The sequence below is a fragment of the Coffea arabica genome, chromosome 8e (genome assembly GCF_036785885.1).
Source record: "Coffea arabica cultivar ET-39 chromosome 8e, Coffea Arabica ET-39 HiFi, whole genome shotgun sequence".
Taxonomy (NCBI): Eukaryota; Viridiplantae; Streptophyta; class Magnoliopsida; order Gentianales; family Rubiaceae; genus Coffea; species Coffea arabica.
The window spans coordinates 39,466,379-39,494,246 of record NC_092324.1 but is presented as its reverse complement, the minus strand read 5'-3'; the positions used below and the strand labels follow the sequence as shown (position 1 = coordinate 39,494,246).

Sequence of the window (27,868 nt, the reverse complement as noted above, 5' to 3'; positions counted from 1 at the left end):
AATGTATCTCAGGTGTATGACACACCTGGAACCTAAAAGATGGAACACGTGGCTTTCCTTAGCTGAGTGGTGGTATAACACCACCTACCACACTGCAGTACAAATGACCCCCTTTGAAGCTCTGTATGGATCCAAGCCCCCCCAATTAGCTCTTGGGCCCTATGAACAAGCCAAGGTGGCCACAGTGGGTGACTATATAAGGGACAGGAGACAGATGGATGAGCTATTGCAGCATAACTTAAAGATTGCTCAAGAAAGGATGAAGAAGTATGCTGATGTACACAGAAGTGAGAGGGAATTCCAGGTTGGTGATTGGGTGTACTTAAGACTACAACCTTACAGACAATCCACTGTGATGGTCAGGACCAACACCAAGTTATCTGCCAAGTACTTTGGCCCTTACCTCATAGAAGAGAAGATTGGAAAGGTTGCTTACAAACTTAAGCTACCTACTGCATCCAGGATACACCTTGTCTTCCATGTATCCTTGCTCAAAAGGAAGCTAGGAGGCAGGACTACCCCTATCCTACAACTACCAGACACAGATGAACGAGAGTTCATTAGAGTGGAACCAGAAACCTTACTGAGCAGGAGAATGATCAAGAGAGGAAACGTTGCTGTAACACAATGGCTAGTCCAGTGGTGGGGAACTGAACCAGCAGACGCAACCTGGGAGGATGCTGCGATGATCAGGGCAAAATTCCCTCAGTTCCAACCTTGAGGACAAGGTTTGCTGCGAGGAGGAGGTATTGTAATGAAATGGACAAGCTAACCAAGAAGGCGTGAATGTCAGAAGCAGGAAGGCGCGACCACCAAGCAAAACAACTACACAAAGCGTGAATAGGCAGAAACCAGGAAGTGAGAAATGAAGGCGTGGACACTAAGAAGCTGAAGGCGTGAACTTTGGTTGGAAATGCTGTCAAAGGCGTGGCTGACGAAGCACGCCTTTCCTGGGTTTTAGTTGTTCTAACAGAACTTCAAGCGCGGCAACTTGCAGATGCAACTTGCAGATGTATTAGACGCGTGTATTACTTTTATTGGCTTAGTTAGAAATCTGTTAGGATTATTTAGCTTTATAAGCAGGCTTTCTGCTCAAGTAGGGATATTATTGAAATTCATACGTCCAGATTCATCTGAATTTGCTGAGGAGCATTTCCTCAATTTTCCCTCCCAAATCTTCCTTCAAATTCTTACCCCTTCTTAGCTGTTACCGTCAGTTCTGTTCTTGTAACTTGTTTCCAGGATCTCATTAATAAAGATCAGATTCATATATCCACTGTTTCATTGTTTCATTGTTAATTGGTCTTTTTGAGTTTGTTCCTATCTGATTCCTGCAAGAACTCTGGCCTCTCTGGTTTCTGGTCCTTAACAACTTGGTGTATTTTACCCAATAGTTTTTGAACCTTTTGTTGCTGCCTGCAACTGCCTTTTTTTTGTTTTTTGTTTTTTGTCAATTATCACCATCTACTCAATTTCTACTCATATTTTTACTTTAGCCTATTCTAAGAGGTAATCCAACTAAGTCAAGGAGGGATCCACGGTGACTAAAATACAATCGGACCATATCAATACATTACGCACTCATATGGATTTGGATACGCCACATTAGTGGCAAAGTGATGGGAGCCTGCAATGGCCATGAAAGACTAGGAAACAAGTTGTGAGCAACTGCAAGTCCCTCAAGTACTAAATATTTCTTAAGGACCATTTTTTTAAGCAGATAATTTATTTTGTTTTATTAGTACAAAAAAAAAAGAAAATAAAAATTAGGAGGGAGACCCAACTTAACCTCTGGTTATAAAAGAAAAAAAATAAATGATGAGAAACTGCTTATAAATAGGCATTAAGAACCGTAAATAGAACTAAGAGTTCTAGTTTTATCATGTTTTTTTATGTTTACAAGATCTTGTACAGTAAGAAATTCACCTGGAGGAGGATTTACCCCTTTGCAAAGATCAGGTTAGCCATTTGGTGCAACTTTAGTCAAGGTTTTAACTATTTTAACAGTTGAAAATCTTTTGTTTACTGAATAACTAGTAATGTCCAGTTTCTTGTTGATCACGAATTTCAGTGTTTAGACAACCTAGCTAATTGTTATTACAGCTTTGTAACTATACTTTAGGACACCTGAATTTTACTGTTTGGACAACCTAATTATTGTTCTCAAATAGGTTCTATCATTAGCTCAGAATACAATTGCTCTCCAGCTTTTTTCTTCTGCCGTCTCAAATAAGGGTTTCACTTTTGATAACGCACCAAGTTTTGTTAGTCATGTTGCTTCAGCACTTTTTGAACTGATCAATTAGTTACTGGTGTCAATCTCTTCTTGCTTTATCTTTGAACCGGCAAACTTCTTCGATAACAATTCTGGATTTGCAGCACAAGATGTGTTGGGCTGTTGATGCCTTTGCCAGCGACATATGTAACATTGATTGAGTAGACAGCCTTTGAACAGTTCTGCTCAAAATCAGGTTTCATCTCTGTAATTTTACATGCTATAGTGTCTTCATATCACTCCTATCGTACTGGAGGCAGGGAGTTTTTTCAATTGCCTTTTGCTCATTATATCCCTAATTCTTTCCACATCCTTCCACTTTTCTAGTCCAGCATATATGTTGGATAGAATAACAAAGGGAATAGGATTATCAGGCTCTAAAGCTGAAAGCTCTCTAGCAATCTCTTCGCCCAGCTCAAAATCTGCATGCTGTTCACAAGCTCCAAGCAACGAAGCAAGAACAGAGGCTGAGGGCTCTGTTATTCCTCCCAATAGTTGTTGAGCTTCTTTCAGTTGACCAGACCGACCAAGTAGATCAATCATGATGTAGAGTTGCTCTGAAGTCGGTTGTAAACCATAGTTAACAACCATCGACCGGAAAATTTGCCACCCTAAGTCAACTTCGCCAGTATGACTACACATTGACAGCATGCAGTTGAAAGTTGCTGAATTTGGATGCACTTTTTCCTCCAGCATCTGGTAGAACAACTTAAAGCCATCTTCACTTCTGCCATTTCTGCTGTAGCCAGATATCATTGCATTCCAAAATGCTGGATCACGAGGCTTTATGTTGAATTGGTTAAAAACACATTCGGCTAAAGTAGTTTTCCCGCATTTCATATACATATCAACGAGTGCAGTGGCCAAAAATTCATCATCACTGATCCCTGACCTAAGAACATGTGCATGAATCTCTTGTCCAAAGTGCAGCGCGGACAGAGCTGAACAAGCAGTTAATAAACTTGTGACAGATTTCAGACTGGGCAAAATATTCTCAGAGAGCATTTTCCTGAAGAAGAGGAAAGCTTCAGCTTCTTGTCCCAACCGGGAAAACCCACTGATCATCAAATTCCATGTTGCTGAATCTGGCGTCAACTGGTTATCTTCCAATTGTACAAAAAGCTCAATTGCAAGCTCACTTTGATCATTCAACATCATTCCTGCAATCATCGAATTCCATGTTATTAAGCTTCTACCATTACCCAGTTCCTTAAACACCCCATAAGCAGAATCCCAAGAGCCACATTTCGAGTACATATCTACAAGTGCAGTTCCAACCTTAGTGTCAAACCTTAATAATCCTTTCATAGTAAACCCATGGACTTGTCTCCCAAAGCGAAGATATTTAAGTTTTGCGCAAGCAGAAGTAACCGAGATCAACGTAACTAAGTTCGGGTTTCCACTAGATGATCCTCTCATCTCATTAAACACATTCAAGACCTGTAAATGAGCCCCATTCTGCAGCATCCCCGACATATATGCATTATAGCAAACCACATTCTTGCAATGAATCAATCCATAAACCTTTTCAGCCGAGCCCAAATCTCCACAATTCAAGTACATTGTCAACAACGACGTTGCTGCATAAATATCGGTTTCGACACCAATCTTAATAGCTAAACAATGCAATTGCACACCCTGCTCAGCATCACTGCTCCCAGATAAGCCACTAGCTATAGTAACGGAATCCGGTCTAATCCTCCGAGAACTAATTAGCTGAAACATATTCAGAGCCTCCTTACAAAACCCATTTTGAGCAAACCCAGAAATGACGGCATTACATAGATCAATAGTTGGTTTAGGAATTTCATCGAATATCTTGGTTGCATCATCCACCAGCTTCAGTTTCATGTACACATTCGTGAGAGCAGTAGCAGTGTGCATTTGGAACTGGAACCCAGTTCTAATAATATGGGCATGCAGCATCTGGGCTTGGGAGAGAGCTTTTAGGCTGGCGCATGCTTTGAGGAGAAAAGGAAATGCGAAGTTTTTGGGAAGAAATGAGGCTGGGACTGAGGCAGAGTGGAGTTGAGAGTAGAGAGCAAGAACTTCTCTGTAAAGCCCATTTCTTACTAGCTGCGAAATTTGGTGAGCCATCCTTTACGCCGCCGTAGTCTTTCCTGGTCTGGGCTCATTTCTTGAAAATTTTCAATAGAAATTCGATTTGGGATTCTATTGAGATTGTGATTTCGTCCACTTAATTTATGACCAGAGTAAGTTTTTTCAATTGGGAGTACGAGTTCTTTGCCAGTTCAGCAATAGTTTTTCTTTCTTTCTCGCAATTGGATGGCAGAAAGTGAGAATAGACAATGATTGTCGATTCTCTTCAAAACAACCAAAGATCCTGTAGCTTGAACATATTTATCAAATTGGATAACTTTTTCAAGAACCATACATTATTTTATTTTATGACCATTGTTCTGGTTGGTTGGATGGAGCCTTCCATTTCCCCTTCTGTGGGTTTTTTTTTTTTTTTGGTTGAGGCATCCTTTTCCATGTGGTAGCAAGACTGTTAAAGAGAAAGCATAACTCGTTAAATTTTAGCTATGATGACCAAACTTTTTTCGGCATTGGATTGGCTTAATTTCTTGAGTTTTTAACCTTCGAATTAGAGCTAATTTAAATTTGAGCAAATCTTATACACTAACCGTGTATGCACTCTTATCGTTAAATTCATAATATATATGTAAAAGTTGAATTTCAAATTCAAATTGTACATAATTATTATTAATCAAATACTAATAATATGTACACTGTCAGTGTAAGAAAGATTAATCTTTTACATTTTATGGTTGTTACATATAGGAACTTGGAATAGGGTAGAGGATTTTGAGCTTAACTGCTGAGATGCAGATTGAGAAAACAAGCCCATTTGAGAGTTGGAAAGAGATTTTTTCCCCCATATTTATAAAGGCTGATTGGGAGATCGAAAAATTGTGCCCTTGGAGTTAAGATCTTGGAAACGTTGGCAAGAACCAAGTGCAAGGAGTTATTGGACTTACCATCTTTGATTTGGAGGAAAAACGAATGTGAAATCTATACAGAGCCGTGCACCAAAATGGGTTTTCCTAACTGCTGCCATGTTACAATTTATCAATTCCTCTATCGCGATTACTTCCGCTTGTCTCAGAGATTGAGACCAGCAATGTTCTCCTTAAAAAAAAACATATGAGCAAAATTTTCAAATTTTGGTCTTTCAAGGTTGCAGTAACAGGAGCTCCCTAAGTGTCAAAGTATGTGACCCTTCCATCAGACCATTCCTACTGTCAACATATTAACCAAAACCGTGGTAGCCTCAAGCAACTCATGAGGCTCCTGTTTAACTAGTTATAAAGGTAACAAGCGACGGTGGTGAGAATGATTTCAAGCTGAAACTAATGCCTGTACTGGTCTTTCCAGCATGCCAAAATTCGTCTAACTAGGACCCTTGGCAAGTACTTTGATTAGTCATGTTCTTGAAGTTCAGATTGGATTATACAATCTATCCTTCAATTTCATATGGCAAAAGTGTTAACAGCGAATTCCAGAACATTCAAACCAGAAAATTTTCGTATACAGAGCAATGAGTTGTTGCACCATCAATAAGCTAGACCATGCTGATGCTAGATTTTCACTGCTAGTATTCCATCCTCGCTGAATTTTGATATACAGAGCAATGAGTTGTTGCACCATCAATAAGATAAACCAAGCCGATGCTAGAGTTTTGTGGCTAGATTTCCACTGCTAGTATTCCATCCTTCTTGAACTTGAACTGAATACTGCATGTGCCAAAGAATGTCTTCTATTGACGGACGCGAGCTTGATTCTTTGTTTAAACAACTTATGGTGATCTGAGCTACCGTTTTTAGTGATTCATATGCAAATGTTCCTCTAATGGAGAGGTCAGTCAAATCTTTGAGTTTCGATGGTGATTCTGCTAAACAAATTTCCAACTGTTCATTGGAAAAAGTACATTTTAGCTTTGATTAGTTGAATCATCAAAAGCAGCACGAGGCAAGTAAAGATTTTCATTTATCAATTATAAGGAAAACTGTTGCTGGTTACCTGAAGTTTTAGGTCATCTATATCGCTTGGAGAAATGATTGGTCGACCAGTAATAACTTCAAGCAATATAACTCCCAGCTGATAAATGTCGTCTTTGTCCGTGTTTTCGCTGCTAGATAAGGGGCTATCTTGTCCATTCAGAGGGCTTTCGGAACCCACCTGTGAAGTTGCAGCAACACATGATATTAGGGATGTGCTACATTTGAGACTTGTGGACTTAGTGAGAAGTCCTAAATGAACGTTGCTTGAATAGATTTACCTTTGATGGCAAGGACACGTTATAGCTGCTTATTTTTGCAGATAGGCTCTCATCCAACAATATGTTTTCAATCTTTAGATCATTCCCAATAACACCAGAGGTGTGTAGGTACTGAATTCCCTTTGCAATACTCATCATAATCGAGATTCTTTGTGGCCATTTAAGAATTTCCCTCTTTCTCCAGTCTGCCAATTTGTCAATACATAAATATCTCATTGTCTTTCAAGGAATAGGAGCTGAATCTTAAAGATACGGAGAATGATAGAAATCTAGTCTATGTTTACCAGTTAAGTGATCCCTTAGTGACCCATTAGCCACATTTTCGAGCACAATGATGACCTTGCTTGGTGTGTTGGGATGGTCCTGGTATGTGACAATACAGTGTCCAAGAACACTAACTAGATGCCTGTGTCTGAGTCTTGAAATAACTTCCATGTGCTGCTGCAGGCTTTGAGGAGAGTACTTCCGCTTTAGCTTCAAACATCTTACCAGGACAGCTGAGCCATCTCTCACCCAACCTCTGTAGATCTATAACAAAAATGATAAAACTAGGTTTTAGTTCCTAAACAGTTTTCAGGTTAAATCTACAACTATAACCAAGTCATGTCAGCTTCAAAAACGCTGATTTCACTCTTTACCTGAGCCTGAGAGACTTCGGCAACCAGGTTGGCAGCGTCAAAGTTATCTGTCGCATCTTCAATCTCCTCCAATGTGAAAACATGATACGGTGGAAGATTTAATGATACTATTCTCATTGTGCGTGGCACATGCCCTGCACCACAATTGTTTCAATGTCACATCACAAGAACAAACGCATCTAATGATCTTTGGAGTAATATTATCAGATTTGTCTGTTTAATTATTGCAGGTAGGAAAGTGGATACTACAACTTACTTCCATGAACAACCGGAGAGGTATGAGCAGCGTTCTTGTCAAAAACAAAGCTCTCGCATTTGTATTCTTTGGCTCTATTCCGCTCCAATCTCCTGTACACGACCAGGACCAAAACGCCAAGTACAGCAATGATTGCAACAACAGCCACAATGACACCTAGTACAAGGCCAAGCTTGACAGTGGTTCGCTCTTTTTGTTTTCTAGTAGGAGGCTGAACTGCTAGAGCTTCTTTATGGCAGAATGAGTATGGCCGTTGATACTTGGCACTTGTATTTTTTGACAAGCAATTAAATGAATCAATGACTTTCCTCTTTTTGGAATTTGATCCAAGGCAAGAAGGTAACATTCCTATTAAAAGGTTATTTGACACATCAACGAAGGTCAGGTTCTCGTGGCAGGATACGCTTGCTGGAAGTTCACCACTTAGCTGATTTTTGGCAAGATTTATGGATTCAATTGATGGCAAAGAAAACAGGAATGAAGGAATTGGTCCTTGAAATTTATTAGATGAGATATCAAGTATTTGAAGACGATTAAACTTAATGAAATCTGGAGGAATTTGAGATCTCAAAGCCATGCTCCTAAGATTGATACGTACCAGGTTGTTGCCTAAAGAAGGAAACTTAGGTCCAAGAGGATTGTTACTGATATCCAGCTCTTCAAGCTGTGATAGGCCTTTCGGATCTGGAATACTTCCATTTAACAGATTATCAGCCAAAACAAGACTTTTCAGGTTCTTGAAAGTGGCAATCTCTGGGGGGATGCCACCCTGAATGAAGTTGGAACTAATGTTTAGCACCTCCAGAGAATCAAGCCTATCAACCTTGGCAGGTAATGGTCCCCATATTCCCAGGGATACTAATGACAGCCTTTTCAGATTGGAAAGCTTAGTTATGACTGTAAAGAATGAATCAATTGAAAATCCCTGGGACAGAGTTCTGTGAGGTATGGAAAAGTTTGCAGCAGATGGTTTTGGAACCTTTGAAGGGCTGCTTTTATTTCCAACAATAGTTAACTCAGTAATGTGATTACCTGAGCACAAGATGACTAAAGAAGGTGACTGAGGGAGAGAACAAAAGTTTGTCCAGTTATTCCATCCTTTAAGAACGTCTGGATATTCAAGAAATTGTTGAACTTGGTAAAGGATTCTTGTTTCTGCAGGAACTAGCTGTGCACTAGGAGCATGAACAAGCAGGAGTAGGAACAAAGACAGCAAGAAACTGTACCCAATACGAAAAACCTCCATTTCTTGGGAAATGAAGTGCTAATCAACCCACTGCAAAACCTCAAATTTCTTCCACAGTAATATGCCAACAAGAATTTAGCTAAATCCTAGTTTACATGTAGCACTCTGAGGTGGAACTGCAAGCAGAGCAGTTAAAGAAAGCAAAAGCATGAGATCCTAGTTTACATGTAGTATATTCAAAGTTTAACTAAAGAAGCATTAGGACCGAATCATACTCTATATTCTGCAAGATTGCAAGAAAGATTTAACGAAGAGAATGATTAAAGAATTAATGAAAAACTACAGAATTGTCCTCTCTAGTTGTTACTAGAAAAGATTCTCTGGAAGAGGAGGAGATGGCAGTTGGAGGAAGAACATGGTGGGAAGTGCTTTCAAGAACTTCAAAATGTGAAGGAAAAATTTAATGGGGTGGATAGAGTCAGAGATCTGAGGTCGAAGGGATTGAAGTTTCCATGCAAGTTAAGGTAATGAGGCCAATAATGTGGTGGTTTCGCACTCATTGAGGCTGACTGAAAGACAGGGAACCCCATTCCCATTCCCCTTTCCCGGTCCTGCGCTAACAACATGACAATTGCTTTATTAAATTGCCATTGCCAGTAATATTTAAGCCAAAGATTTGCATATATAGCTTGACGGCTGTGAACTTGTGATGCAAAAGTCAACAGTGGCACTGAATTCGAAGACTGCTAATAATAATGCATCCATTTGACTGATTGAATGTGCTTAGACTCACTCAACTCTGAAGCTCAAGAAAAGGTATCCCAATTGTCACTAGTGACAGCCCACAGGCACGTGCAGTTTTCTATGAAGTTTCACAGTTCGCTTTTTTTTTTTTTTTTTTTTTTATTAATTTCCTTCTTCATGAGAGGTTTCTGTTTCTCTCACGATTATGCTTGAAATAGGACAAGAATACGGCAGTGGTACACCTGGATGATAATGGGGCAGGAGATCTTTTTTTTAACCCCACCTTAAATGGGGCGGTCCCGCATTACTTAAGTAAATAAAAACAAAAGTTTACCTATGCCCTAATTATCATAAATCAGTTCTAATTAGAACAAAAGTATTAATTAGTTATGTATAATTGCAATTAATTGATTTTGTAAATAATTTTATTATGTTATAACAGTGTATATAGGATATTAATTTCATCTTTTCTTTTAGTCTTTTCTATGTTATGTCAAGCTAAACTACAAGTCGCAGCAGGAGTACCATTAGTAGTGTCGTGGTGATGATATTAGTAAATAAAGGGACATCATTGGACTAGTAATGACAATTGTAGTAGTAATTAAAATTACAGTATGCAGGAATGGCAGCAGCAGTAGCATCAGTTACTAACAGTAAAAAATTTAGTTGTTCAAGGGAAAAAATAATGAATTTACCCTATGGGCACCTGAAGCGAGACGGGAGAGGAGGCAGCTGGTAGGGGTAACGGAGGTGAGGGACGAGGCGGTGGCAGGGAATGTTTCTCAACCCGTCCCGTAACCATCCCGTTGCCATCCCTATGAGTATTATGCATGGAGAAATCGATAGTCCCAAATAAACACTCTCTCCGTCCCACTTTGATAGTTCTGATTCTTTTTTCACACAGTTTAATAAAAAGTAGTTAACTTTGTTGGAACAATCAATTTAGGTAGCCATTTTTCTAAAATACCCTCACGTTAATTAGAGTACAACCTTATGGGAACTTGAATTGATGGTAAAAAAAGAATCAACTCTCATTAAATGGGGTAGATTTATAGTAACAATAACTTACATTGAATAAGGGTATTTAAAAAAAATTAAAATACAACTACATTTTTCAATTGGAAAGTGGACTACAATTTGGGACAGACAAAAAAGGAAAACAGGACTATCAAAGTGGGACGGAGAGAGTATATGGTGTTTGTTAAGCTTGCCCAACTTGCATCATAAAAGTTGTCAATAATGATGATAAAGTCGACAAATGAAGCCGGTACAAAACATAATATGTTTGTTTGGATAGAGAGAATTTGGTTTGCTTAATTTATTCTCACAAATCCCAATCACTTTTTTATCTTCTCAATCACCTTTTTATGTCACATACATCACATCATAAAAAGTGCTACAGTAAATATCTCAAATAAATCATCCAAATAAACTCTTATCCAAACAAACAAATGATTTGGTAAAAATCGATCACTTTCTCACGGGATTTGTTCATATTTTATTATTAACGTGAAGATTATGTTGGTAAATAATTTCTAAAAAAAAATTTTTACAAATAATCTATAATCCCAAAATATGTTATGACTTGTAGTGATGATCGGAATCGAAATCACTCAAACTCTTTATAACAATTACTTTAAAAAAAAGCAGAAAAAATGCAAATGAAAAAGGAGAAGTGCATCTGGGGCGGGGTTGCATTGGGACAGGGCTACAGTTCACCCATCCAGGCATCTACCCTAATCAGAGTCTGTGCCAATGTGCTTTTTGTCGGTGGGATATGACACTGAGTGTATCGCTTGCTTCCATGATGTGTGAGTTGTACCTAATCCATTTATTCACTCGGCAGACAAGTGTGTTGGTGAGCGTAGTAGCAACATTTTCCTTTTAGCCTTTTGCTTGTGGACGATAATTGATAGCCCTTTGGCAGATGCAAAGACAAGAAAAGGTTCTCTTTACTAACACACGAACAAAGATAAAAAGGTCATGCTTCTTTCCAATAGACTTATCCACCTGTAGCTTGCAATCATTAAGAATTTGTTTTAAATTCCCATCACTGAGCTGGATCTGGGTCCTCCTTATCAAAAAAACTAAAGGATTGAGATTCTTTAGATAGCTAAAGTCATGAATTTTTTTATGAATTAATCTCCTGTGTGCTGACAGCGTGAATACTTTAATCATTGAATGCATGATATACAATTTAAATTTGAATTTAAAATCTAAATTTTGCAAACGTATCGTACATCCAATTGTGATCGTGTATACATTGTCAATATATATAAAATTTACTATATTTTTTGCAAATATACGTTTCTCTCATATTGTTGTGCTCCTAAATTGGCTAAATTACGTACTCCCTCTTAATTGGTTGGATCAAGTGATCACAAGAAGAAGATCCGATTAGCTATTGATTCAACATCAAAGCCACCATGAGGATTCTTTAGGTAGTTGTTTTGGTTTGCTTATGCTTAACAATATTTTAAAGATTTTTGGATGCTTTTTTTTTATAATGAATTAATTTTCTATACATTGATAGTGTATACACTTTTACTATTGAATGCATAACATATAGTTCGAATTTGAATTTGAAACCTAAATTATATATATATGACAAGCATCCAATCATGATAATGTATACACTGTCATTATACATAAAATCTACTTTTTTATAATGTACATGTTATTTAGATTTCTTATTTTGTATTTTCATTTAGAAAATTTCTTAAAAGGACTTTTCATTTTTGTGCAAAGGCATGCTCTCATTTGAGTTTTATGCAAATGGTAACCTTAAAAAAAAAATTTATTTTTATTGTATTAATATATAGGATCAATCTTTTCCTACACTCAACGTTAGATGAATGACAATTATGCAAAATTTAAATTTAAAATTTAACTTTTGTACATGTTTTATGGATCCAATGGTGATAGTGTACATACTGTTACTGTATATAAGATTTACTCATATACATAATCCTGTATATCTTAGGTTTCCAGTCTAAATTTTTGCCGCTTTGGGGCATACGATCGTTCGTCAAGTGAGAGAGAATATTGCAAAGGTACTTATAGAACACTCCAGCAGAACAAGCTCAAGTTAACTATTAAAGCCATCATTAGGGAATACAACTACAATTGATAAGAAACACTCATGGTAGGTCAAGAACCATTGTGAAGCCAGTGATCAATTGATAGACAATTTAACACAAGAACATATCAAGATTTAAAGCGCCATTTACAAATACTGCATTCGAATACCACATGTCGATTGTCAAAGAGAGAATATTCCAAACACCATCATATAATGTACAATATTTACCACATGAAAAACATGATACAATTCCAAAAGACACTCACGATTAAAGCAAAAATCAACCAACGCATCATTAGGAACAAGATATCTGTGTTTGGATTAGGAAGATTTGAAATAAAAAAATTTACTTCACAAATTCCAATTACCTTTTTATCTTCCTAATCACCTTTTTATCTCGTATACATCACATCACAAAAAATGCTACAGTAATTATCTCAAATAAATCATCCAAATAAACTCCTATCCAAACAATATCACTCACACAAATTAGCCTGCATCCTTTTGACCCGTTTTTCCTCTTTAGTTAGTATGCATTTTTTGCATTTCAAGCATGCCATCAGAACACAGTGCCAATTTATAAAAGGAAACGGAAATCAGACAATGTTTTAGTGGTCACAATTCAAGTATTCAGAACCTAAATTAAGGAAAATACAAGAAACAATACCTTCAAGATGAAACTTAGACAAAGATGCCAAGAAAGACAAAACTTATTGACAAGAAAGAACAAAAATTCGGAATTCGGAAACTGGCTTAAATCAAATATGTCTTGTATAGTGGCTGGTACGCCTATCTTTGACCATTCAGGTTTCAGAATTCATGATACCATTTGCATAAGACTACCAAGGTGAATTATTTTCCTCAATTTAGTTGGTGCCTTCTGATATGAACAAGATTAGATTCATAGAAAGCATATCAAGATCAGAACTGGACTAAAAGGCCAAAATAACATGGATACAGTAACAAAAAACCACCAAAAACTGAAATTAGTTTCAGAAAATTCACTACAAGATGCATTTCTGAATGTTTTAAATTTTGCTAAAGAATGTTACAAGAAGCAAATAAAGTGATGTAAAAGCCACCAAAAACTGAAATGAGTTTCAGAAAATTCACTACAAGATGCATTTCTGAATGTTTTAAATTTTGCTAAAGAATGTTACAAGAAGCAAATAAAGTGATGTTGATCCTTGACCTTAAAGACAGATAAAAGTTAAGACAAATGAGTTATCGATGCAGAAGTTATATTTCCTTTGCAGAGAAGCATTGTCAGTTTTACTCAACAATTCAAGTAAACAACATCTGATGGTACCAAATAAGCACCTGAAAGGATTTCAAATCAGACAAGAGGAGTGATCAGTTTGGATTTTCCTTGAACAATGCACAAGTTCGTAAAACAACTTTAGAGCACTCCTCGTAATTTAGCGAACTTAGCAATGTACAAAAAAAATAACAAGGTTTCAGTCACTTAAAGCGCAAAAAAGTATAATAGATGACTCAAGAATACTGAACATGTTCAGATTTAAAAGCTACTTTGAACCAACTTTATAAGGTCTACCATAGCAACTACACTTTCTGAATGTTTTAAATTTTACTAGCACAGTCAGTTTAAGGAAAAAGCTCAAAAAACTTGGATTTTTAAGTATGACATTACATTTTTTAACCAAAAGTACACTGAAAATAAGACTCAAACAATTCGAGTAGATTTCTATCTTGTATAGAGTGGGTAGAAGCATAACTATTGACCTTACATAGAAATCGAGCTTACATAGAATCACCCTTACATAGGGAAGACAGAGGGTCATTGGGAATGACAAGAACATTAGCCAAAGACACACTATGGATTAACAAACGTTATCTTATATGAATTTAACTTTTCAATGGTTTGTCAAGATCAACATAGCAATGGCAAGAACTTGAATTCTCACCAAGATCACATTAATCATACTTTGTGGTATTCACGGACAGTAAATATCAATACATTATCACTTCTAGTAGTTGTCACAAAGTGCAAAAAATTCCATTTCCTTTCCTTCATCAATGGTTTCTTCCCAGTTTTTCAGAATCCTCAACACTTTATATGGGAATAAATTTAAAATGTTACCTTCAAGAAACCAAAATCAAACAAAAGCAACACTTCCTAGTCTATCTATTAATCCATTCCACCAAGCTTTTGTTTTTTCATACTTTATATTTCCTTTCCTCTTTAGTTGACAAGAGAACAACTCTAGACATAAATGCTACTATTTCAGTAGAATACTTTACTAGCTATTAAAACAGCTGATTATCTCAATCCTTGAACCCTAGATGAATTCATTTATTAAACAAGTTTAGTTATATCATTGTACCAGTTGAATGACAGAGGTTGAGGATAGGAGATGAGGATATGAACCAAGAACAAGAGTGACAGGAATTATGTAAAAAGGTTTTTTTTAATGTTATATTACAAACTGTAAATATGCAAAACAAATAACCATAATCTATTCAATAATAGTATATAGCTTTAAGATATTCCCTCCTTAGCTATCAAGATCAACCATCAAATTCATCCATATATTAACATATGTTGCTGTTGCAGAAGATGACCAATTGAAACTCTCCTATCAGCTTAGATATATATGGTAGATATGTCTGCGTACTAAAATTAATACTTATTGAGTGCACAAAATACAAATCTGCCTGCAGCTTAACATAGGTTCTCCCAAGAAAGAGAAGCAGCAGAAAGAAAGCACTAGTTTAATCAAGCACTTTTTCTACCTTCTAGTAAGGTTTTAAAAAAAAAAGGTGTTGCAACTTTGATATTGAATTTGATCATATCAGGAAAAATATCTTCTTTCTTCTTCCTCTTCTTTTTTTATTTTTTTTGGGGCATAGCTCGTGATCCTATTAATTGTAATGTGATACCGTTTGACTCTATTGAAAATGCTTATTAATTTAGCTTCCTGTTGAAAGTGTCACTCTTCAAAGTTCTCCTTGCAAATCTCACTATGAGGATTTAGGAAGAACAGACTTTAGGACTACTAGTTGGGATACCAAATTCTGTCAACATTTCTCCAATTTGGAAAATGCATTGAACAATTTCAAATGAAAATCAAACAAATCCATTTCAAATATTTTAGGATTCATATTACACCTTTCTATAATCCAGTCCGGAGCTAACAAAACGTTGGCCCTGTTGAAACCAGGCCAAGGGCCTGAAACAATTGCTTCAGTACAGCAGAAAGAGACAATTTCAAGTGGTCATCCTTAAACACAAGACAGTTTCAAGTGGTCATCCTTAAACACAAGTGTAGGAATGGACTAAACCAAATAGGCAGCATCAACTTCACTAAAAGATTACTAAGAAGCTCGGTTGTTCTTGTTGCTCCGCCACTGATAAATCCTTCCGTTTCTCCTATTCTATATCCAGAAATACTCAACATTTGAAGTACATCTAGTCGAACTGCTGACCACCCTTCAGTCGACAGTACTAACACTCATTTATATCATGAAGCAATCATAGCCAAAAACTGCAGTCAGTTGGAGATGGCAATAGTTGCTTAAAAACCTTTCCAGCTGAAACTTCTTACTTGAGAACAAAATTCGACACAAATTATCACAATTTTCGGCTATTTCACTTTTGCACCATAGTTTAAAAAACTCAAGTCTGATGTTTGTTTTTGGATTTAAAAATAAATAAATAAAACTTACATATTCCGTTCTCACTAGAACCCCCAAATTAAGCACATTCCAATCAAGAACGACTTTCTCCTTCAGTTAAATCACGATTAGAAATATAATCCAAAGCCCTTTATTAACATTACACTACTGCAAATAATGCACAAATTTTAGTACAAAATCCACGAAAAGAAAGCAGAATTTGCGCTAACAAGGAATTCACACTTTACCGTCACTCTGATATCATAAATGCTGTTCTCTGTGGCAGCTCTAGCACTGATTGTGCTGAAAGATGAAGACTTTAACAGAAACCCTGAAAGATTAGGAGATGGAAGAGAAAACCCATGTCGGAAAAAAGCTGATTTTGATGATCCAAAGTTGGTACAGAGTTTGAAGTGCATTTCAGCTTATTAGCTTGAGAAAGAAAGAGTCTGTAAAGGGGCCGAAGAAACTGACGAAAATGCCAATGAAGACATCAAATTCACACAAAAAGACAGCTGAATTTTGAACCAAATCTTCTTCTTTTTCAGGAATCAGAAGCAACAGTGCTATTGCAACTTTACAAGTATACAGACACGTGTGGATATGCGCAGCAACAGAAGGTGGAGTTTAGAGTGGAAGATGATGATCCACGTGGCAGTTTTGTGTGCCTTTCCACTTTTTGGTCTTTGAGTCCTTCACTTATTAAGCAATTGAGAAATTGCCAAATTGGTCCCTAACATTTTAAAAAAAAAACTTTTTTAGTTCCTAATATTTAAAATCAGTTAAGATAATTCCTAATATATAAATTATGAGCCAATTTGATTCTAATGCTCGTATTTGCTCTTTTTTCGACTAAAAATAGCACACCGACATAATTTCAAAGGCAAAATCGAAAACATTCATTAATCCCAAATTTCCCAAGCTCGGATCTGACTGAAATTTCGGGATAAATCCATAATTTCCCAAGCCCCCATTTGACTGCTTCGCGATTTCATCCCTCGTTGCACGTGCTTTTCGATCACCCCCTTAGTCATGTTTCTAGCCATTCTCACGTCTAGGTACCAAGAAAAAGATTTTGGCACCAGCTTGCCCAGTAAGCTTCTGTTGGGCTTAATTTCGCTGTTTGTATCCATAGCTTCCATGCTCATCTCATTCTGCGCCGGCCACTTTTTTGTGCTCAAAGATGAGCTCAAGTTCGCGCCCTTCCCCGTTTATGCAGTGACTTGCTTGCCCGTCACCTTGTTTGCTATAGAGCAGTTTCCTATGTACTTTGACCTTATTTGGGCTACCATTCAGAAAGTTCCCCAGCGTAGCTACAAAGCCACTCCTTTATGACACGGATTGATGTATACCCAAGCATGTCTATGTAGTACATTTTTTTTTTTGACAAAAAATTTCTAAAAATACCGGTCCAAATTGAAAAACTTATCAAAATTTCAGTTTCCTAGGCCTTTGGCCCTGTCTGTATTTGCGGATTTATCCCGAAATTTCAGTCAAATCCGAGCTTGGGAAATTTGGGATTAACAATGTTTTCGATTTGCCCTTGAAATTATGCCGGTGTGCTATTTTTAGTCGGAAAAAAGAGCAAATATGAGTATTAGGATCAAACTGGCTCATAATTTATATGTTAGGAACTATTCTGGCTGATTTTAAATGCTAGGAACTAAAAAAGATTTATGTGAAAATGTTAGGGACCAATTTAACAAATTTCCCTAAGCAATTTTATCTTTTCCACAATATTAAATCTTTTTTCCATTTTTAGCCTATCTAATAGCACATCCAAGGCACTATTAAAAAATCAACATGTGGCGTGATGCCAAAACTTTGAGAAAACGCCGGTTGTCATTTTCAAACTTCGGACCTAGGCATATTTTGTTCTCAAACTTTTTGGCATAACTTCATAACACATTTGGTATCTAAACTATGAAATTTTTGTCAATTTCATCCTCAAATAGAAAATTAATGAAAAAATCCCAGATTTCATCTTCAAAATTTGGGCCGTGAACATATTTCATCCTCAAACAATTGCATCCAAGTCAATTGCAATGAATAAAAAATAGAATCCACAACATAGCCAAAACACATAATTTGAGGGAGAAATGTGTCCATGGCCTAAATTTTGGAAATAATTAATTAATTTCCTATTTGAAAATGAAATTGGTCAAAAAGTTTAAGGATAAAATATATCTATAACCCAAAGTTTACGGATGAAAAATTGGTATCTTGCCCCAAAACTCCCCAAGGGCATGCACGATTACGATGGCTAAAATGATCAACTCTATCTTTGGGCCAAACATATGAAGAACCAAATTTGCTTCGAAATAGGAAGGCATTGATATAAAAAGATTAGGTGATTGCAAGGTCTTTAGTTCGGCTTTTAAGTCTATCTTATTTTTTTCTTTGTCATGATTATAAGGTTTGGAATATCATTAGAACTAAAAAATAATAAAAAAATAAAAAAATAAAAAAAGATATAAAAGTTGAATTAGCTTCCATCATTGCGTACCAATTTTTGGCATAGAGAAGAGATGAATTTTTTTTCCCTACAAATTGTCATTGCTTAGCAAGGTACAGACGGAACTAGGGTTGCAAATGAGTAGACCTTAATCGAGATTTAAAAATAAAAAATAATTATTTTTTTTAAAAATACATAAAATAGTAATTTTTTCTTAATAAATAATAAAATATTAGAGATATATATATATATATATATATAATTTTACTATTAAAATAATCTAGTTGGAACTTGAATTTGACTTAATCGGTCCGAACTCGATGTTGATTGAGTTTGAATCGATCTTTGATTGAACATGTTCACGGATGGTTTGATTGTCTGTAACTCTAAGCTGAACATCCTCAGAAAACGACTACACCAGGAAACGACTACACCAGGGAATGGAATACCGGAAGATGAAGCACGCAGAAGTCGTAAGCAATGCTGGTGATTGAATAAACAATTGAGATTTCCATTACATTAGAGTAAATTCAAATCAAAGTGTGACGTCCATCTTTATTCTCACATTAATCGTATCAGTTCTATATTGATTAGTATTTCTAGCCTTTCCAGCTGAACTGTTGGCTTCTGTTTGTTTCATATAATCACTAGACGTTTGAATCTTTTGGTTTCTTAAAATTTTCCCGAGAACATTTGCAGATTTAATATTATGATAGCTAATATCTGCAAAACTTTTCTTTTTTTTTTTTGGTTGCCTGCCACGGTATCCAGGGCTTTGCCCTGACTAATCCGTTGTCGACCTGGGTCGCACACCTGGCTGTGGTGGGTGAGTCTTCCAACAAGGGTAACTGCGTACGCCAGGTTTCGAACCTGAGACCTGTTTAAGCGGAACCACTGCTTACCACTTGGCCCAACCCCGATTGGTTGCAAAACTTTTCAAGTCTACGCAATTTAACCAAAAACAAATACTCCCTTCGTCCCACTTTGATAGTCCTGTATTCCTTTTTCATCTGTCCCAAATTGTAGTCCACTTTCCAATTGAAGAATGTAGTTGTATTTTAATTTTTCTAAAATACCCTTATTCAATGTAAGTAGTTGTTACTATAAACCTACTCCATTTAATGAGAGTTGATTCTTTTTTTACCATCAATTCAAGTTCCCATAAAGTTGTACCATATTTAATGTGAGGGTATTTTAAGAAAATAGTAATCTAAATTTACTTTTTCAACAAAGTTAACTACTTTTTCTTAAACTGTGTGAAAAAAGAAACAAGACTATAAAAGTGGAACGGAGGGAGTAGTTCCTTTCAAGAGATTCAAAAACCATTTGATTCAAATAAAGTACTTTTTTTTTTTTTTCCACACAGAAATGTCCGGATCAATTCTTACGAGACTCGACTAATCCCCTACGACCCGGAAGAGGAGGCCCCACTCCACTCCGGACAGGTTCAAATAAAGTACTTGATAGAACTCAATCATATTTGTTTGTCATACGTAACCTATACCTTCATATAAAATACATCTCCTTCCGTGCCTTGCGGGCCTGTGATGCAGCCGTGTGGGGACTCTAATATAGTCATACAGTTGTGCAACCAAATCACCAAAAGGTATTATAATAATAATTATTACTATTATTTTTTTGTCTTTCATATATGAGCCGGCAAGATTTTGAAAACCAAAGGGGTTCTTTTTTGTTTTTGTTTTTTTCATCTCTCTCTTTCATTCAATAAATTTATTAGGTTCTTTTCTTTTCTTTTTTTGATTCATAGATTTTTTTTTTTTGGTGGTCTCATTTGAGGGGAGGAAGCGTGATTTATGTAGTGATTGACAAAGACGCAAAGGCACCAAGTGATACTTGTAAAACCTCACATCTCAAGAAAAGTGGACTACCTTGAGACATTGAGCAGTGAACTTTAGTGACTTCGTTTAAGTATTTTAGCCAAATAATTTATGTCCAATACATACGTCAGTTATATGTTTGTTAATGTGCATTGATTTTAGTAGCAGTAAATAGAATTAAGAATTCTAGTTTTATGATCATCATGCTTCTTTTTTCCTTACGGATTCGTGCACCGTAGGAAATTCAAGTGGAGGAGGATCTAGTCCTTGCAAATATCAGGTTACTAAGAATATATCATCTGGTTCAACGTTATCCAAGTTTTTACCATTTAGTAGTTGAAAAATATTATTGTTTACTAAGTAACTAGTAATGTCCAATCTCCTGTTGATCATGCCCCGTTTGGGCAGCCATTTTTTGCCTAAAAATTGGGTCGTTTTCCGTGATTACATTTCTCCATTATATTTTTTTTTCACATACATCAAATCGCTACAGTAATTTTTCTACAAAAAATCCAAGAAAATGCAATCCAAACAAGGCATATTTAGACAGCCTAGCTAATTGTGATTCTATTGTAACTATACTTTAGGACATGCAAATTTTACCGTTTGGACAATCCTAATATTGTTTTCAATTAGGTTCCAGAAATGGCTCAGAATACAATTGTCCCTGTCTCAAATAAAGGGTTCAAATTTCACTCTTGATGACCTTTGCAGGCAGCAAGTTTTGCTGATCAGGTTACACTGATCAGTTGGATATGTATTTGCTGAGACAATTAATTCTCCCCTAAGTATGAATGTCCCTTTTGCAGGCAAGAAAGGGATTTCGTTGGCAACTATTTTTGGAACCTCTTGTTTGTTTGATGTGTTAAGGTTTGATGCCTAGCTCACAAATATGATACTAGTACTAAATAATGATAGGGGCAGTCCGAGGATTCATTCAAGTTAAAGAGTTCTAGATTATTTACCATTTCTTCACTTTTTTTTTTTAAAAAAAAAAAGAAGAGAATTTTTAATAAAGAGTTGTTACTAATACAAGAAGATAAAAAAAAAATCCTTTGAGAATGATGTATATTTTTGTTAGACACGTGAAAACAAAAATAAAAATGATGAGCACGAATATATGACCAGTGACCAGTGAGATATAGACAAGGATTAAATCCACTTGCATTATTTTATAAGTCTTGCCAGACAATTTGCATGTCCAAATTTCAACTAGTTTGCATTGAAACCTTTTTGATTCCTCGACTATAGACGATACAGGGTATAAAACCATATCAACAGCTGTCCCAAAATGTTTAGTTGACTTTAGCAAGTCAACACTTGCCCTTACAGGAAATCCAAATTTCCTACTTTTCCTTTATGAGTTCAGATTCAGATCCATGATCTCTCATTGAAAGCCTGAATCTCCAAAATGTGTCCCTCAGAGACTCAAGAGCTCAATCCAAAGACACCGAATAGCAATATTGATGAGTCAGGACAGCCCTTAGCTGCAGCCTCAGAAGATCAAGAAAATGAAAAAGAGGAGGAGCCCTCCAACTCAAACTTGGTGAAAACTCATTCAATAAAATCTGTGATTCTTGAACCAATTGAATGGCTTCAGATGCTCTCGTCAAGACTGGATTCAACCTTTGTTCTTGGCGTTATTCTTGTCTATGGTCTAAGCCAAGGCTTCTCTGGATCTTTCTTCAAAGTAGTCTCAGATTACTATTGGAAAGATGTCCAAAAGGTACAGCCCTCGGCAGTGCAGCTATTCATAAGCTTATACTCCATTCCGTGGGTGATGAAGCCCATTTGGGGACTACTCACAGATGTTTTCCCTGTCAAAGGTTACAAAAGAAGACCATATTTTGTACTTGCTGGTGTTATAGGGGCTATTTCAGCACTGTTTTTGGCTTTGAGTGGTAATTTGGCAGTTGCATTGGCTTTGGGATTTCTGATTGGAATAACAACTGGGGTAGCCATTGCAGATGTGACCATTGATGCCTGTATTGCAAGAAAAAGCATAGAAATCAAATCATTGGCTCCTGATATGCAAAGCCTTTGTGGGTTTTGTTCCTCAGTTGGTGCACTTATTGGGTACTCCTCAAGTGGTTTCTTTGTTCACCATCTCGGAGCTCAGGCTAGTCCTTTTATTTTCTGCATTTATCGCTCTAAACCAAATAGTAATTCTTTTTTTTTTTTTTGGGTTTTAGAAAGCAATTTTGCTAATGATTTACAGATTTCAATAAGCAATTTATACCACTCCACACTGCATTTTGCAGGGGTCGCTTGGGCTTTTGGCAATACCACCGGCTGCATTGATTGCACTTGGGTTTGTGATCAATGAGTTGAAAACTGCAGATGACATCCAATTTGAGAAGAAAAAGGTGAGTAAAATAGAAAATATAAGTAAAAATAATAACCAATGCGTGATTAGCTAGCTCCATTCTTGTATATTTCTTAACAATTATCATATTATTCTGCAATATTAGATGCTAGACTAAGCTAGGAAATCATCCCTCTTCATCAAGCATTAATTCAAATAAATCACAGTAATTTTTCTGAGATTTATCCTAAGGTCAAATCAGGAGCTAGGATGCTAATTAAGAAAAATAACAGTGATAAAATCATATTTTAATTATGTCTTTTAGAGAATTTCATCTGAATTTTAGACAATTACCATCTTAATCACGTTCGAAGGGGATAATTTTTTTTTGTCTTTTCTGAAACTGAGTAGAATTATTTAGGGGGTTTTTTTTTGGAACGGTTTTCTTATAATCTATTAAAATATTAAACTGCTTAGCAGGTTAAATCCAGGTAGCAAGTAACTCGGGAAGTGATATATTGAACCGGTTGTAGTCAATCCAATAAAGGGCGGCTATATTTTAATCAATAGACTAGGGCAATGTAAGAGCTGTCCAAAGAGGAAAACTTCAAAAAGTGAGATGATTTGGGTATTAGGATTGAAGATCGTAGAAGGAAAACTGGCCCCTTAAACAAGTTGATAAATTAGGAAATTTTGATGAAATAATGAAATACATAATGGGGAAAACATACATAAACAACTTTTTTCTTAGGTCCTCAAGCATTAATACAATAATATTAACTAGTTACATGTACGGTTCAGATTTTGATGGCATAGCAAATTTTGTCAAGTATGAGACTACAAATCTCAATTAAAAAATTGTGATGGTATTTGATTTGACTGGATATGAGTAAGTATGATATATCAGTAGTTGGTCTAGTGATTCAGATTGACATTCAGAAATTAAAATTTTGAAATTCTAATTTCCTGTCCCCCCTCCATTCTTAAATTCCCACCCCATTCGATTTGAAAAAATTGAAAAAAAAAAAAGTATGATACATCAGCCACAAAATTATTTCGGTATTAAAATTTAAATTTAACAATATTACTAGCCTTGCTTATATGAAACCAAAATATCAAGGCAAATCTTGTGATAGTGAAGCATGGTTTCAAAATTAATTTCTTGAGTTTATATTTGATAAAATTTAAAAATGATATTACTTTCTTGTTGAGTCTGAATTTTTGGCCTATGAGATGTACAATTACAGCTTGCTTTAAATTCTTTGACTTGCAAGAAATTTGCTGAAGAATTCCTTGCCTTTAGTTTTAGACAGGTCAAATGTCCACCCCATGTTGACAAATTGTGGCTGGACGCTTGATCTTGCAATACTGCGAAAAACGATGCAACTCGATAAGCACTTGTAAACAGTTTTTTTTTTTTTTTTTTTAAAAAAAATGTTTAATCAATTGAAAAAAGAAAAAGAAAGTGTTAATAAAATTGACACTAATTCCAACAGGACCTTAAAGACATTTTGGCCTGAATCCTGATTGATGACTCCTTTTCTTCTTTTTTAATTTATTCGTTCATGAAACCAGTTATACTTCCCGACGCGGTCAAAGTAAGCTAAGAGTTTAGCGCCCCCATCAAGGTGAAGTGCCCGTCGGGGTTAAGTGGCTTATACGCCACATTTCCCCTTATAATTAGGGATGAGCAGCACTTTACCCCTTTAAATTTATTTTTATTGACGCTTTGTCCGTTTGACTAAGGGTCAAATTTTTTTGTTATTTCTTCCATCTCACAAAAGGTGGTATTATACACAAATAATTTTAAATTTGAATCAATAAGCGAATCGAATAAGCTTTTAATTCATGATTCAACAACTTAGAGTCAGAGATTTTAATTTCTTAATATATTTTAGCATTAAATACAAAATAAAGAAAAAAAATAGAAGGAGTTAGTTTAAAAGGTCATTTTTTTAATCGATTTTAATTGGTTCTTGACTGGATTTAATCGGTTCAATCGACTTTCAGATTTAATAGAAAACTAGTGATATGGTGAGTTCACAATTTGATCGTTTGAACAAACTTTTAGTTCTCAAAACATTGGTTGTAGGTTTGAACTTTGATCTCATGCTCGAAAGAAGCCAAAATATGCAAGATTTAACCACATATTGCTTTATGTGATAAAAACAAAGGAAAATTTTTCCTAGTTGTTTTGAGAGAGTTGTAGCTATTGATGAAATTTTTCTCAAATGAAAAAGTTCCCTTCCTAAACTTAATTTTGATTTCAACAGAGGTTTGTCAAAATTCAAAATTACAAAAGAATTGCTCATGCAATATTTCTTAATCCAAAAACTTTATGATTTACCCATCCCAACATTTGAAGCCAATCTACTTCAAAACATACTGGGATTTACAATAAAAATTTCTTAATATCCTTAACCAATAATTACAAGGCCACTAGAGGGACCGTTTTAAGAAAATAAGGTCTCTGCAAAATGATCTACATTTGCATGTCTATATAATTACTTCTGCTTGTTCAATGCAATGCAGGCAATTGAGAATTTGGGAACAGCAGTGAAAGGCATGTGCAAGACAATCCAGTGCCCAGATGTATGGAAGCCATCGCTGTACATGTACTTATCTATAGCTTTGAGCATAAGTACTCATGAAGGCCAATTCTATTGGTATACAGATCCCAAAGCTGGTCCAGCATTCTCTCAGGTCATCTTTATACATCCTATTTGAAGAAAAGGCTTTTAGCTTTGCACTTTTATTTGGAAAAACATTAGTAAGTTATGATGGCAACTTTTTCTCCATAACAATTCCTAAATTTAACTCTAAAGAATTCCAGAATCGAAAGTATACACCCTGAACTTGTCAATTTCTCACTGTTTAGGAGTTTTTTTTTTTGCCAAAATAACACTCTTTGCTAAAAAATATTTCCAATGTGATTCACTTTCAAATTTTATTCCCATAATGATATTATTGTTTTCATCTAGTTATCTTGATTGCCATGTAAGATAACAAAAAAGAAAAATTTTAATCTAGTTTATAGTTTCCAACATGAACTAAAATTTTAAATTTTTTTATTACAGAGGCACAAGAAGATTGCATAACTTTTATAATTTCCTTATAATTATCTAAAATAAATTCTACCATTATTGACCTTGCTATTATTGGTCTCTAAATTTTTTTAAATGTATCAAACCTATTGCATATATTTTTTTCAAAAAATAAATTTTAAAAATACAAAAATTGCAACAAAAATGGCAACGAAAATTGTAAGCAATTACAAAAACTTCAAAGCTATCATATTTGTTTGTGTTATCCTTCCTACTCTTTGAAAAGACAAGAGAATAATCTTCATTTGCATTAAGATTATCGACTCGAGAAGCATATTTTTTAGATGCTGTTAATATAAATATTGGCTTCTTAGATTATGTTTGACAAGGGAAAGATAACGAAAGAAAAAAATGCGGGAAGGTTTAGAGAGAAAATTGGAGAAGATATTAGATGAGAAAGAGAAATGGAGGGTATCTTTATTTCCATCCTGGCACATATGTAGCTTAAGTGGCAATAAAGGATCATAAAGATAATAAATTTTAAAATTAAATTACTTTAAGTATATGTTTAGGAAGAAGAATTATTTTGACAATAAACTCCACTGTTTAGTATCTAGACCTCTATAATATGTCATTTCAGTATAGCTAGTTAGCAGTTAGGTGCCAACTCTTGAGCTCAAAATTGTGAATATTGGTGAGACAATGATATCATTGAAGTCAAGCACTTAAAATAAATAAATAATGATTGCCTCTAAAATTTTCAAAATTTCACTTTTCCCCTTAGATTTTCCCCCAAGTAGATAATTCTCTGTTATCAGTTCTATGAAAGGATGTGTTGGACCTATTTCAAGTTTAAAATGTGTGTCTATATAGGTATGTAGGCATAAACTGGAATTGCAAACATCTGAATCCTTTTTGCAAAGAAATCATTGACATTGATGCTAAATAAGTTATGTAGGATTTTTTCTTTCAATTTCACTTTTCAAAACAATAACTTAAAATCATAAAACTTAATTGAAAGATTACTGCAACCCCATTGGCTCTCAGTCTGGCGCTTCACCGTTGAGTGAAACACCCCAAGTTTTGCCCACACTGAAAATATGCCCGTATTTTGGCTCCTGAACTCACATTTCCTCCTGTTTTGCAGGAATTTGTAGGTATTATCTATGCAATTGGTGCATTGGCATCCATTGTTGGGGTTCTAATATATCACAAAACCCTTAAAGATTATCCATTTAGAAGTTTGCTCTTTTTTGCGCAGCTCCTGTATGCAACTTCAGGAATGCTTGATCTTGTTTTCGTGCTTCGTTGGAATTTAGCTCTTGGAATTCCAGATTACTTCTTCGTAATCATGGAAGAATGTGTCTCAAGAATCATCAGTAGAATTAGATGGATGCCAATGATGGTATTGAGTAGCAGATTATGTCCTATAGGCATTGAGGGCACATTTTTTGCATTGTTAATGTGCATTGATAGCCTTGGTTCACTTACTTCCAAATCTGCTGGAGGGATGGTTCTCCATCTATTTCATGTCACCAGAACTAATTTCAAGAATTTGTGGGTAACACTTCTCATCAGAAATCTTCTCAGATTTGGTACATTGGCTTTGATATTTCTTGTTCCAAATGCTGATCATTCAAGTCTTGTAGTTCCATCTGATATATTGAAAAAGACTACCAACAACAGCTCTAGGAGGGATGACGACAATCTACAACTTGTACCGTTGAATGAGAAATTAGAGGTTTGAGTTTTGTTCGAGACAAACAATGATAGTTGTAATATTCTTTTTGATGAAAAATATTCTTGAGATTCTCACACCTGTAAATGCTATTTATCGAATCATTAATATATTCAAATGTTAACTACAGACAAAATGTTTTGTTATTTCCTCTATCGCATTGGCTCAATATGATCATGCACGTGCTAAATTGTTCTTGTAAATAATGAAAACATTATAAGTTTATAACTATCTGACCAAGTTTGCTTTCTCATCATGCCTTTTTGATATAAAAGCAATGCTGTCCCTAGTTTGCAAAACTTTTTTTCTAGTGCAAGCCCCTTACTTTTCTCCTTCCTCCCTTTAAGGCTTGAAATCTCCCATCAGGT

The 27,868-nt window shown here is 35.5% G+C and overlaps 3 protein-coding genes across 3 annotated transcripts; 1 reads left to right on the top strand and 2 right to left on the bottom strand.

Annotated features, from left to right (window-relative positions):
• Positions 1-2,030: 2,030 nt before the first annotated feature.
• LOC140013134 (pentatricopeptide repeat-containing protein At2g02750-like) lies at positions 2,031-4,739 on the bottom strand. The gene has a single exon (XM_072062253.1). It carries the CDS (start codon positions 4,370-4,372, stop codon positions 2,507-2,509), a length of 1,866 nt encoding a protein of 621 aa, XP_071918354.1. The 5' UTR covers positions 4,373-4,739; the 3' UTR covers positions 2,031-2,506.
• Positions 4,740-5,684: 945 nt separating this feature from the next.
• LOC140013074 (probable LRR receptor-like serine/threonine-protein kinase At1g14390) lies at positions 5,685-9,777 on the bottom strand. The gene is made up of 6 exons (XM_072062111.1): positions 7,473-9,777; positions 7,217-7,350; positions 6,863-7,106; positions 6,579-6,763; positions 6,320-6,478; positions 5,685-6,207 (listed from the first exon to the last, which is right to left on the bottom strand). The coding sequence occupies exons 1-6, from the start codon at positions 8,716-8,718 to the stop codon at positions 5,971-5,973; spliced, it is 2,205 nt and encodes a 734-aa protein (XP_071918212.1). The 5' UTR covers positions 8,719-9,777; the 3' UTR covers positions 5,685-5,970.
• An 11,905-nt stretch (positions 9,778-21,682) lies between these two features.
• LOC113722531 (probable folate-biopterin transporter 6) lies at positions 21,683-27,636 on the top strand. The gene is made up of 4 exons (XM_027245815.2): positions 21,683-22,532; positions 22,675-22,779; positions 25,251-25,421; positions 26,910-27,636. The coding sequence occupies exons 1-4, from the start codon at positions 21,825-21,827 to the stop codon at positions 27,507-27,509; spliced, it is 1,584 nt and encodes a 527-aa protein (XP_027101616.2). The 5' UTR covers positions 21,683-21,824; the 3' UTR covers positions 27,510-27,636.
• The last annotated feature ends 232 nt before the right edge of the window (positions 27,637-27,868 follow it).

Coding starts and splice junctions, on each gene's coding strand:
- LOC140013074 (XM_072062111.1), bottom strand. CDS start 8,718: ATGGAGGTTTTTCGTATTGGGTACAGTTTCTTGCTGTCTTTGTTCCTA. Junction 7,107..7,216: donor CCGAAGTCTCTCAGGCTCAG/GTAAAGAGTGAA, acceptor TTTTTGTTATAG/ATCTACAGAGGTTGGGTGAG. Junction 6,764..6,862: donor ACTAAGGGATCACTTAACTG/GTAAACATAGAC, acceptor ACAAATTGGCAG/ACTGGAGAAAGAGGGAAATT.
- LOC140013134 (XM_072062253.1), bottom strand. CDS start 4,372: ATGGCTCACCAAATTTCGCAGCTAGTAAGAAATGGGCTTTACAGAGAA.
- LOC113722531 (XM_027245815.2), top strand. CDS start 21,825: ATGTGTCCCTCAGAGACTCAAGAGCTCAATCCAAAGACACCGAATAGC. Junction 22,533..22,674: donor TTCACCATCTCGGAGCTCAG/GCTAGTCCTTTT, acceptor TGCATTTTGCAG/GGGTCGCTTGGGCTTTTGGC. Junction 25,422..26,909: donor CTGGTCCAGCATTCTCTCAG/GTCATCTTTATA, acceptor CCTGTTTTGCAG/GAATTTGTAGGTATTATCTA.